At 37.8% G+C, this 12,786-nt stretch overlaps 3 protein-coding genes across 3 annotated transcripts; 2 read left to right on the top strand and 1 right to left on the bottom strand.

The window, feature by feature from the left end:
- Nucleotides 1–751: 751 nt before the first annotated feature.
- Nucleotides 752–2,690, top strand: LOC130998259 (uncharacterized). Its single transcript, XM_057923691.1, has 2 exons — nt 752–1,919; nt 2,425–2,690. The coding sequence occupies exons 1-2, from the start codon at nt 752–754 to the stop codon at nt 2,688–2,690; spliced, it is 1,434 nt and encodes a 477-aa protein (XP_057779674.1).
- Nucleotides 2,691–6,443: 3,753 nt separating this feature from the next.
- LOC130997366 (pentatricopeptide repeat-containing protein At4g01030, mitochondrial) lies at nt 6,444–9,695 on the top strand. The gene is given in 23 exon segments (XM_057922653.1): nt 6,444–6,982; nt 6,984–7,091; nt 7,093–7,340; nt 7,343–7,449; nt 7,451–7,501; nt 7,503–7,544; nt 7,547–7,747; nt 7,749–7,938; nt 7,941–8,095; nt 8,097–8,159; nt 8,161–8,325; nt 8,327–8,470; nt 8,472–8,769; nt 8,772–8,845; nt 8,847–8,951; nt 8,954–9,046; nt 9,048–9,161; nt 9,163–9,183; nt 9,185–9,235; nt 9,237–9,287; nt 9,289–9,373; nt 9,376–9,534; nt 9,537–9,695. Coding segments are annotated over 23 exon segments (2,751 nt in total). The 5' UTR covers nt 6,444–6,791; the 3' UTR covers nt 9,572–9,695.
- A 175-nt stretch (nt 9,696–9,870) lies between these two features.
- On the bottom strand, nt 9,871–11,822 carry LOC130997367 (zinc finger CCCH domain-containing protein 1). Its single transcript, XM_057922654.1, has 3 exons — nt 11,664–11,822; nt 10,265–11,103; nt 9,871–10,145 (listed from the first exon to the last, which is right to left on the bottom strand). Exons 1-3 carry the CDS (start codon nt 11,722–11,724, stop codon nt 10,041–10,043), a joined length of 1,005 nt encoding a protein of 334 aa, XP_057778637.1. The 5' UTR covers nt 11,725–11,822; the 3' UTR covers nt 9,871–10,040.
- Nucleotides 11,823–12,786: the final 964 nt, after the last annotated feature.

Here is a 12,786-nt window from a genome sequence, read left to right as displayed (position 1 = left end):
GTTCTTGCACGTATGGAATATCATCCAAACTTGTGAGAAATGGACTCCTCAACAAATGCCGCAGAATCCTCAGAAAAAGGCCAAAAATTCTTAAACAGATAGTCCCTCTTCTACGGAGACTGGAGCTCGAATGTGACCAATGGGACAACAGAGAGCTAAACGACAAGCGAAACAAAAGGCTAAAATGACATCCACAGTCAACGAAGATAAGTGGAAGCAACTTAACGAGCACATGGCTAGACAATTGAGCCTTCAAGAGGAACAACTCAAGCTCCAACATATTGAGTTTTGCAGACATGAGACTAGTGGCATGCCGGAGGATGAACTGTACAACCACTTGAAGATGGTAGCTGAAATCAAGGCTAAATATGGGTGGAAGTAATACGTTTATGTGTAATTTTAAGTGTGTTGTGTTTATTTCCTTAGTTTGAGTGTTGTGTTTATTTCCTTAGTTTGAGTGTTGTGTCGATTGCTGAACTTTTAAGTGTGTTTTGTCGATTTCCTTAGTATGAAGATAATGTATTTGTAATATCAATTATGCGTAATTTAAATTTAAATTATGTTACTACATTCAACAACCACAACACCTACCATTCAACAACCACAATATCCACCATTCAACACCTACCATTCAACGGTCTTAATTATTTTGGTTATATATACAAGCGATTCATTCATCACTAAACCACAACAATCTCATACTTGCTTTCATCTCATTCACCTCTACTCACTTCCATATACAATATCCAAAATGTCTGATATTCCTAGCCCACATGAAGTTGATGAAATGTGGAAGCAATACATTCGAAATTCGGCAACCGATCTGATTATGCGAGAGATGGTTGCTATGCTTGATGCAGATGAAGTAACACCACAAAATTCACGAAGGAGAAGCGGTCCTCGAAAATATAGGGATCGGGAGCGTGAAAAGGGCCATGATCGTCTCGTTCGTGACTATTTCTGTGACGAACCCATCTATGATGGCGATCTTTTTCGCCGTCGGTTTCGAATACGACGAGACTTATTTGTCAAGATCGTTGATGCGATGAGAAACTGCTTACCCTTTTTCACATTGAGGCAAGATACAACTGGAAGGAATGGTCTATCACCACTCCAAAGTGCACCGCAGCTATTCGACAGTTGGCATATGCGGCTCCCGGTGATTCACTTGATGAGTACATGCGGATGGGTGAGAGTACTGCTTTGGAATGTCTACATGAATTTTTGCAAGAGTACGATTGTCGTTTATGGTGATCGATATTTGAGGACTCCAAATACAGTAGATACTGAACGCTTGCTACAAATGCATGAAGAAAGACATGGCTTCCCGGGAATGCTGGGAAGCCTCGATTGCATGCATTGGGAGTGGAGGAATTGTCCAGTTGCATACAAAGGATACTATACACGAGGCGATCATGGCGTTCCTACAATAGTTCTTGAAGCGGTGGCATTAGCAGATTTGTGGATATGGCATGCTTTCTTTGGCGTCGCCGGAGCAAGCAATGATATCAATGTTCTTCATGAATCTCCATTATTTAATCAATTCCTTCAGGGAAATGCCCCACCAGTTCAATTCATGGTGAACGGTCGGATGTATAACAAAGGATACTATCTGACAGATGGAATTTATCCAACTTGGGCTTCATTCGTCAAGAGTTACCCAGCACCAGGAGATCCAGTCAGACGAAAATTTGCGCAGAGACAAGAAGCTGTAAGAAAAGACGTTGAACGAGCGTTTGGAGTGCTACAAGCTCGTTGGGCAGTAGTTCGAAATCCCGCACAATCTTATTTTAAAGAAGACCTTCGCAATATAATGCTCACATGTATTATTTTGCACAACATGATCATTGAGGATGAGGGTGAAGAAGCGGTCAACTGGTCTGACGAAGATGCAACTCCTCAACAACCAATACCAATGGGTACTAACAATTGGGAAGCATTTGAAAGTTTTCTCCAAAATCACAAGGATTTAACAAATAAACAAGTTCATCTCCAACTTCAACATGATTTGACACAACATATTTGGGCACAAATCAATGCCGCAGATAGCTAGAATTAAGTTATATTAATTTGAATTATTATGTTTATGTAGTTTCAATTAATGTAATTTTAATATTTGCAATGTAATATGAATTTTATTAATGTAATTTTAATTATTATTTATAATTTAAATTTAATTTATTTTATTAAATTAGATAATTAATATATAGAAATTAATTTAAAACTAAAATTAAAATATATAAATAATAATGCAAATAAAATTAATTGGGATGTCTATATATATATATATAGATATATAAAGGGAGTGTGTATTATGGTGGGACCCTAAAAAAGTAATAAATGTGGTTTATTGTTGGAGGAGATGTGAGAGAAAAAAGTAGGTGGGTTTCTAAAGCTGATGTGGCACTGATGTGGCAATTTTAGAAACTAGAAACTGGCTCATGATTGGAGGCACCCTAACAATGAAGCTCGCGGAAAAGTTGCCTTCAATGCTGAATAAGGACCCAGAATTCAAGACCAATTTTGACAACATTGTCTGGTCCGACTACAATGAACCTAATGTGTTTGAGGAACATTGGCAAAACATGATCGATGAATACGATCTTGCTGATAACAGATGGTTTTCCGACATGTTTGAGGATCACACATTTTGGATTCCTGCATACTTCAAAGACGTCATCCAACCATGAGTGGTCTATTCCATACCACGTCATCCTCAGAGAGCGAGAACAGCTATTTCAAGCGTTTCATGAATAAGAACGCCGACCTTGTATTGTTGTACACCAATTATTCCAGTGCACTTGATTCACAGCGATATATGTACCTTCAGACAACTCTTTCTGACGAGACTCGTGCTCCATGCAAACCATGATACCTATTGAATGTCACGCATCTGAAGTTTACACAAATCCTATTTTCAAGTATGTGCAGGATGAGATAAAAGCCTCAATGATTGGATGTGTCATTCGCAAGATGTATTCGGAAGATGATGACAACATTTATGTTATTGCAGACAATGTCGATGGTGTGTTCACTATTCGTCACGTGAAATCACAGGAGTATATATCATGCAGCTGCAATGTCTTCATCACAAAGGGGTGAATTTGCCAACATATGTTTGTTGTGTTCAGGAATCTGAGCATGGATACTAACCCTAAGAAGTACCTAGTAAAGCGTTGGTGCAAGTTTAGCATCATGTGCCCAGGAGAAGCTGAATTCAACCAACCTATTGGTGCCCCCGAAGCTTTGTTAAAAGTGGAATTTCGATATTTAAGGTTATTAGTGAGGGCCATTGGATTCGTGAGAGGCAACACTGACTTGTGTGAGCAATTGTACTCTAACCTATGCGAGGTTAAAGACAAGCTTGAGAAGCTTGGATCCACGGGCAAATCACCAACCACGAAGGACGGGTTGTTTTTCGAATTCTATGGATATGCTCCATTCTTTAACTTGATGGTGGTGACACTGTGAGAAAATATGGCTGAATAATTAGGTCTTACCGTAGGTTCTTCTATTTAATGAGATAATTATTAGCGATATCTGTTGTAAAAACTTTCTGAACGATATCAGTTACTTTTACCGATAATTAAGATATGTTACCAGTTTCTGTTCACACCTAAATGACTATACTAACCTTGTATGCTAAAACACACGTCTGATATAAGATTAAATTATGGCCTTGAGATCATGTTGAGCGAATGGACTGGAATTCTTCTCACTTCTAACAATATATAGCTTTCTCAAGGGAACCTTTCCACACACACATATATATATAGAGAGAGAGAGAGAGAGATTGAAAATTAAATGAATTTTATTAAATTGGTATGAATTCATATTGTTAATCATTCACCTAGTTGCAACTGTGGAGAGAGAGGAAGAGACAAAGCATTGTGATTGCTTTTTCTTTTTCTTTTTTGAGGTTAACTCTAATCTTGTTTTTTAAGTAGATACTAATCTGTTTTTTTTTTTAAGTTCATTAACCTAGAAGAGACTAATCTCATTTTCTCCCTGATTTTTTGAGGTTGAGAATTGTGATTGCTAATCGAGTAAGGCCATGTTAATTAAAGATAAATTATTTAAATCACAACTAGAATAATGATATATATATATATATATATATAGAGAGAGAGAGAGAATTTAATAGCACAATAGCAATTGTATCTAATCAAATAAGACAATGGATTAAAAGTTGATTTTCAAAACTCGAGAAAAAAAATTAAAAAAAAATTGGTTAATGTTCTTGAATTTACAACCAATTCTATGACTTCATAACTAAATCATTAGTGATGGTTGTGAATTCAAGTTTTGAAACTCGAATTTATAACTAGCTCGATGAATTCACAACTGAATTGCTAGTATTTATTGTGAATTCCAGTTTTAAAGCTCGAATTCACAACTAGTTGTCTTGGTTGTGAATTCGAGTTTTAAAACTAAAATTTACAACCAACTCGATGAATTTACAAATGAATCGCTAGTATTGGTTGTGAATTCGAGTTTTAAAACTTAAATTCACAACCAGTTGTCTTGGTTGTGAATTCAAGTTTTAAAGTTTGAATTCACAACTAGAAATAGTGCTAGTCATGGATTCGAGTTTTAAACCTTGAATTCATGACTAACACTATTTCTAGTTATGAATTCAAGCTTTAAAACTCGAATTCACAACCAACAATAGTTATTAGTTGTGAATTCAAATTTTAAAGCTTAAATTCACAACTTAAATTAGTGCTAGTTGTGAATTCATGTTTTAAAGCTAGAATTTATAACTAAGAACAGTCTTGGTTGTGAATTCGAGTTCAGTAGATAATTTTTAAGCTTTTTATGTGAAGGATAAAATGGTAAGTGTGGACAATTTTAAGATTTTTATCTTAATGGACAATTTTTATTTTATTAATTCCAATGTGGCCATTTTCAAAGTCCACTCTGATTCAAAGACCCACAATCATCACCATCCACTACAATTAAATTAACCCTTTTAGATTCATTAACAAAAGGCAACAATTTTGTTCATGAATTAAAATCAAATCGCCATTTTTGGAGTAGAATACCCTATGCAGAATGTTTAAGGAAAATAGAGGCAAAATTTCATTTTTCAATTACTGGCACCACTTTAAAACTGGAATATTTGAAATTTAGAGTCTGCCAAATGTTTTTTTTTTTAAAAGGCTTATTTCCCTCTAAACAACAGCTATAAATAAACTCTAGTTCTAATACACTTCTTCAGCTCCTTATTTCTTCATTTTTCTTCTTCTTCAAAAATTTCAAAAAATGGTGAAGAAAGAAACTAACTGACACACAATAGAACCTCATAGTGCAATTTCTTCTACATAATTCAAAAGATGGAAGGCCTTTGTATGGCAAAATGAAGGAAGTTGGCCTGAAGTTCAACTGTTTAAGGAGGACTATCACTCGTCTATGGGCTGAAACACGAAAATAGAGAAATGCAGGTCAGGCTATACATGTAAGCAGTAAGAAGAGAAATGTATCAAGGTTTACAAAGAGAGTGAAAATTGATACACTTCAAATTCAAAGTTTGGAATTATGCAGAAGAGCAACAATAAAGAAGCTAGCAGCCGGAGAGAGCGAATCAAGAACATAGCCACTGCTCAAATATTCCTCTTGCACAGAATAAACAGTTAGGGCTTCAGATTCGAAGGATTTTAGTGTGAGATATGATGATTCCATCACGACGGCTAAGATGGGAAGGGGTTATAGTATAGGGGGGTTGCGATATAGAGGGGATGCACAGCAAGAGGGCGACTAGGATTTCGGAGAAGAGAACGCATCGCTAGAGAAAGAGAGAGAGAGAGAGAGAGAGAGAGCAGGAACGAATGAAGTTAAAAGTAGGAGGAAGTGAATAAGGGCTTCAGAGATTAAAGAGTATATCTCCCCTTAACTAAATAAAACAAACCCTTAATTATTTCTATTTTGAAAATAAGTTGATTTTAATGGGACATTTCAAAGTGAAAATCGAGCTATGTTTAATAGGACGAAGGGAATAATTAATTAAAATAAAAACAAAAAACTACGGCAACATTACATGAACATTCGCATGGGAATACACACCGACCATAATATGTACTCGCCCCGTCCCAGCTTTTAGTATCCATCTTTCTTTTATTGAGTGTCCATATTTTGGTATCTATTTCTATTTTTAGGAAAAGTAGGTGGGACATTTGCTCCACTTTAATTATTTTAACACTCACATAAAAAAAATGGAACTCTCATTTCACTCACAACACATACAATTATTTTATTAAAATTCGTGTCATTTTCAAATGAATGCTAAAAGTTAAGACGGAGAAAGTATAATAAAGATCTGAAAGAGCAACAAGCAACTAAAACTTGGATTGGATAAAACTTTTCATTAATCTTTTTGAATTTTGGAGCTGCAAAAACGTTAAAAGCAGCCAAAAAAAAACTTAAATCCTTAATTTTTTGATAGATGAATCGTATTAAATAAAAAAAAATTAAAGAATACACCATGATGAAGTCGAACTCAAAATTTTTAAATTTAAGCTTTAATCGATCTACTACCTAGCGAATGCTATAAATCCTTGATTCATGACTGTCAAAAAAAAAAAAAAATCATTGATTCATGAATGAAGAAATTGTTGACTGTCACGGTTCCTAATGGTTTTAGGCTGTAGTGCATCTTCAATAATTCTTTATCTTCAGTTGGGATAACCTTATCCACAGACAAAAAGACAAAATCACTCTCTCTCCAAATTTCTTTACCAACTGCCATGTCTTCTTCAGCAGCACACGACTCCTTGCCAGCGAAGTGAGCAAAAATGGAAGCCATAATAAATTCTTTTCATCACTTACCACACAGAAATTTCACCACCAAATTCAGCCAGCTAAAAGCTGCTGCAGCGTGTGTTGAGACTTCCCCTCCGCCAGAGACATTGTCGAACGTTTCTTCACTAAGCAAGTTGAAGTTGAATCCAGCCAAAGCAAGGCATGCGCACATCATAAAAATGCCAAAATCAGCAAGATTCAGACATCAAGGTGCAGTCTCTGATCACATCATATTTGGAGCTCGGAGATTTCCACTCTGCAGCCATGCTGTTCTTCGTTGGTTTGGAGCAGAAACTACTTGCACTGGAACACTTTCTTCCAGGAGTTCAAGAATAAAGGTGGAGACCCCATTGAGATTCTTCAAGTTTTTGTTGAATTACACAATATCGGAGTGGTTTTTGGGAGTGAAAATCTGGCCATGCTTCTCAAAATGTGTGCAAAACTGAGGGATTCCTGGCTAGGTCTGGAGATTCATGTCTGTTTAATCAAGAGAGGCTTTGATCAAGATATGCATGCGAAAGCAGCATTGATGAACTTCTATGGGAGTGCTGGGGTTCAGATTCGGCAAAAGGGCGTTCGATTGAAGCGTCAGATCAGACTTCGTTGCTGTGGAATGAAGCTGTTTTGGTGGCTTTAAGGAATGGGGAATGGTTTTGAGGGTATAGATGTCTTTCGACATTCGCAGTTTTCATCCATGAAGATCGACCAGCAATACTTTCACCATTGCTAGGGTTCTTCAAGCTTGTTGGGAAGATAGGAGCTCTTGATGAGGGGGAAGCAGATACATGGATACATCCTGAGAAACGCAATGGAATCGGATTTAGCGATATGCAACTCACTGATCTTAATGTACTCCAAAAATGGCAGTGTTGAACAAGCAAGAGCTGTATTTGATCTAATGCAAAATCGAAACCTATCTACGTGGAACTCAATCATATCTGGTTATGCAGGCATATGGTTATCTTGAAGATGCATGGGAGCTATTGCATGAAATGGAAACTTACAATCTTAAGCCAGACACCGTCACTTGGAACACCCTTCTATCTGGGCACCTTCATCATGGATCATACCAAGAAGTGCTCAACATCTTACAGCATATGCAGAACGCAGGTTTTAAGCCGAACAACAGATCCGTAACCACGTTCTTCAAGCTGCGAGTGAAGATCCATTACCAATACATTGGAAGGAAATTCATTGCTATGTCATAAGAAATGGGCTCGATTCTGATATTCATGTAGTGACTTCATTGCTAGACATGTATGTGAAGAATGATGACTTAAATAGTGCTCAAACTGTTTTTTGATGGCATGGAGTGTAGAAACATCTTTGCTTGGAATGCGATGATTTCTGGATATTCATTCAAGGGGGGATTTTGAGAAAGCTGCGAGTCTCATGAGTCATTTGAAGGGAGAGGGAGTCAGACCTGATTTAGTGACATATAACAGCATGGTGTCGGGGCTACTCAATGGCGGGGCGAATTGATGAGCCCTCGACATGATGAAGCAAATCAAGGATTCAGGGCTAAGCTCCCAATGTGGTGTCATGGACTGCTCTTATATCAGGCAGTTGCCAAAACGGATACCACAGACACGCGCTCGACTTCTGCTACCAGATGCAAGCGGAAGGTGTGAAGCCAAACTCAGCTACTAGTGCAAGCTTATGTAGAGCTTGTTGCAGGCTTGTCTCTACTGCAGAGGGGGAAAAGAGCGCATTGCATTAGTATAAGAAATGGCTATGTAGAAGATGCGTTTGTGTGTACATCACTCATCGACACGTATAGCAAGTGTGGCGATTTAGAGAGTGCTTACAGCATTTTCCGGGCAACTGAGAGAAAAACATTAGCTTCTTGGAACTCCATGATAATGGGATTTTCGTCATATGGCCATGGGAAGAAGGCGATCTCTTTGTTCCACATAATGCAGCAAGCGAAGAAACTACAGCCAGATGCCATAACCATGACAGCTCTGCTCACAGGTGCAAGCATTCTGGTTTGATTGATGAAGGGTGGAGATTCTTCGACAGCATGGAGACGAAATACGGGATAAACTCCAACCATTCAACACTACTCCTGCATGGTGGATCTTCTTGCAAGGGCAGGATATCTTGATGAAGCATGGGATTTCATCAGTCAGATGCCAGTAGAGCCCGATTCAACGGGTCTGGGGGCGCGATTCTTGGATCTTGTCGAACCCATGGCAGCCTCCAGCTGGGAGAGATTGCCGCAAGACAACTCTTCAAGTTAGAACCACAGAAATCCTGCTAACTATGTGTTGCTGATGAACATGATTGCAGCTTCAGAAAGATGGGATGATGTAGACAGGGTCAGAGATTTGATGGAACGTCGCTCTCTGAAAATAGGAAACCGTCTGGAGCTGGATAGAAATGAAACAACACCGTTCATGTTTTTTCTGCATCAGGGAAGCCACATCAAGAAGATGGAGGAGGTCTACTTTGAACTGTATCATCTAGTATCTGAAATCAAGGGCAATGGGATACTTACCAGACACCAAATGTGTACATCTGTACACCGATGACAAGGGGGAGAAGGAGAAGGCACTGCTTTCTCATACAGAAAAAGAGCAATCACATTTGGCCTGATCAAAACAAAGACCAACACACCAGTCAGGGTCATCAAGAATACAACAATTTGTGGAGACTGTCATACCTTTGCTGATACACTTCCTTGGCAAGAAAGCGCGAGATCATCCCTCAAAGACGGCATTCGATTTCACCATTTAAAGAAGGCAAGTGTTCCTGCAGAGAGTTGTTGTGATGAAAGCATGTAACTTTCAACTTAAGAGAGCGTGATAGTCATCGCTGTATATAGATTACATCACTGAATATACAAATTCTTTGCATCTTTTTTGAGATTATGACAATATATCATTCCTTCCTTTTTCCTGTGCGTTTATTCAAGCTTAAGGCCCAAAATCCAGTAGAAAGAGAAAAACGAAATTCGAAAAAGCCTGAAATTGTAAATTACAGTAGTTTGGGGCGTTTCTTTGGATGATTAAGAAAGAGTCAGTAAGACCATCACCATGTGTAATTGTAGAGAGAGAGAGAAAGAGAGACTGAAGAAAACATTCAACTGGGCACTCAAACTCCCTTCTCTGGGAATTCATGACTAATTGTTAAATATACAAAACTATCGTCAAAAAGGAAAAGTCGATACAAACAATAACATGATCATACAATGAGAAGACAAAAACAAACAGAATTTTGCTAAAACATGATTTGAACCGTCATTTTCCCTCGGCAGCTTTTCTCTTGCGTATCTCAAAGGCAGTATTGAATATCCCATACGTAGGCTCGTTGCACACAAAGCACTTCTTATTTTTTGCATGATGCTGTGTGAACAAAAAACAGAAATCATCATAAGCAAAAAAGCAAATTCATTTTGTTTCTCTTAATTTGGAGAAATAAGATAAAAGCATAAACGATTAAGGAAGATCAAATTGTAGTGTACCTTCAATGCACAATGCTCACAGAAATAGTGTTTGCACTTTGTCACGACAGCATCCACAAAAGGCTCCCTACAAATGAAGCAAGCAAATGGCAGAGCATTATCATCGTCCTCGTCACTCTCAGCGGGACTTTCATCATCTTCTCCACCCTTCATTCCCATAGCCATTTTTCTAGTCCTCGCCTTCTCCTTTTCATCCCACTCCTTCTCGAGCTGCCAACCTGACTTGTAGTCGCCTCTATCGTGCATAAACTTGCACGAATCTCCATAACCACAGTAACCGGTCTCTTTATAGTCTTTACAAATGTCCGGCTGATAATCAAACCTTGCCGACACTCTTATGTGGGCAGAAGCCCTCAGGGGTCCGTGAGCTCCACCAGCTTTCTCACTGGCAACAGTTTGCTCTCTCCGGAATCCAGCCTTATAATCTGTATACCCATGTAAACCTTTATACAACTTCTCATCTCCAGAACTCTTGTTCTTGCCCTTCAAAGCTGCTTCAGCTTGCTTCAGAACACGTTCTCTAATCGCCCGGGCATCCCTTGAGAAGTCAGTCTCTGTTTCTAAAGTGGCAGTTGCCTTACTATCATTTTGGACCTGAATTACTCTGGACGACTCATACTCAAAAACAGAGTCTTTCTGTTTTTCGGGCTCAGACCCTTTCGAAGTCTTCAACGAACCGCTAGAGAAGAGCAACTTGTTGTCAGCAGCAGCCTGTTTCTTCTTATTATACACCACTGAGCTCCCCGAGTTAGAATCTTCATCTGCACCCTCTGCCTCTTCTACGGCGGTTCGTTTCCTAATGTTCTTCCCCTTTGATGGCTTCCTAAAGAAACTACACACTGGAAACGAGATCATTTCAGCATGAAAAAACTCTTAATTTGGAAGAAATTGTCAAAACTATCGGACTTCTCACACGAATAAAGCTGACTTTAAGGCGGAAAACATCAACTTATGTCAAGATATGGAATTCGGGTACTCCATTATGCATCAAAATCAAATACTCAGAGAATTAGAAACTTCAAAATTGAACTCAGTGAAACAAATTCATTGAGTTTAAGCAAATATTTCTACGATGTTATTCCCCTTTTGACAAATTACAGTACCAAAACCCTAATTAGGGAACAAATTCTAAAATTCAGTCGCAATTCTCACACGAACTCCGCAGTTAAAGCGAAATACATCCACGTAGAATAACATACGAAATTCCAGCTACGCCGCAACCATCCAAATCAACTAAGATGAGAATCAGAAATTAAAAAAAAAAAAAAAAAAAAAAAAAAAAAAAAAAAAAGAACTAACTCAAACAGAAGCATTAAATCGACGCAAAAAACAAATTCAAAAAGACTATCCTTCGTGTATTTTAGATTGCCATTAGGGGGAAAAAAATATCAGCACTCACCGTTAGAACCCTCACCGGTGGCGGCGCCGGCGGAGCCTCCATCAGCTTCCTCTCCCGCCATGACCGCGATTTCCTCTTTGTTCTTCGTTGCCGCTATTTTTTTTCTTTTTTCTATTCTATTGTTTTATCGCTTGTTATACAATGGGCTTGGTCTTGGGCTTGCTTTATGTAAAAGAAAATGGGTCGAAGCCTGTCGCTAACCAGCTTCAGTATGTCGGTGTAAATATTGTTTGGGCCAATCCCCATAAAAAATAATTATTTAAATAATTATGAATTTACTAATTATAAACCCTACAGCCCATACTCCCTAAATTACATACTCCCTCCGTCCCACCTTTATAGTCCCTTATTCCTTTTTTAGATATCCCACAATATAGTCAAACATAGAATAAATAAGGGCAAAATTGAATAATTATATATTTTGTATTTTCCAAGTACTATTTGAATTTTTCACAGCACTTTTATTGCATTTTCTTAATATGTGTTAAAAAATGAAGTGGACTATGAAAATGGAACGAAGAGAGTACTATTATATAGCACATAGCCCCCAAATTAAATACTCTTATCTTATATCCAAATTAGATCTTCTTGTTTGTGATCTCCCGACCCCACTTGTACATTTGCCCACGAAGTTTAAAATCTGATCTGTGAAGTGGCTTCTCATAGCTATGTCAATGTCATTTTGGTTGCATTTCCTTGCTCAAATATTCAGTATCATGCCATTGAAAAGTCTAAAATTCCATCGTAGATCTGATTAGTTTTCGTTTTGTTTATTCAGTAAGAATTTTTCCAATATATAAAGTTTAAGATTGACTGCATTTGAAGGGTAAGACCGACAATCTTGCAAGGAATGAAAATGTAAGATTTTAAAAATTATGTAGAGATCAAAAGGAGCAACTCTTGTGTAAGATCATGTGACTCTTGATCCAAATTCAAACTTCATTAATATTGATAACATTATAAAATTTTCATTGAAAATTAAGCTAGTAAATTACTCCCTCCGTCCCACGATCTTGACACGTTTGGTTTCAGCACGAAAATAAAGAGTTGTAGATTAATGTTTTAAGTGTGTAGTTAAAAAGTGATAAAGTATGAGAGAGAAGATAATAAAAGTGATAAAGTG

Source organism: Salvia miltiorrhiza, chromosome 8 (assembly GCF_028751815.1).
Source record: "Salvia miltiorrhiza cultivar Shanhuang (shh) chromosome 8, IMPLAD_Smil_shh, whole genome shotgun sequence".
In the NCBI taxonomy this organism is placed as follows: Eukaryota; Viridiplantae; Streptophyta; class Magnoliopsida; order Lamiales; family Lamiaceae; genus Salvia; species Salvia miltiorrhiza.
This window is presented reverse-complemented; position numbering and strand designations above follow the sequence as displayed.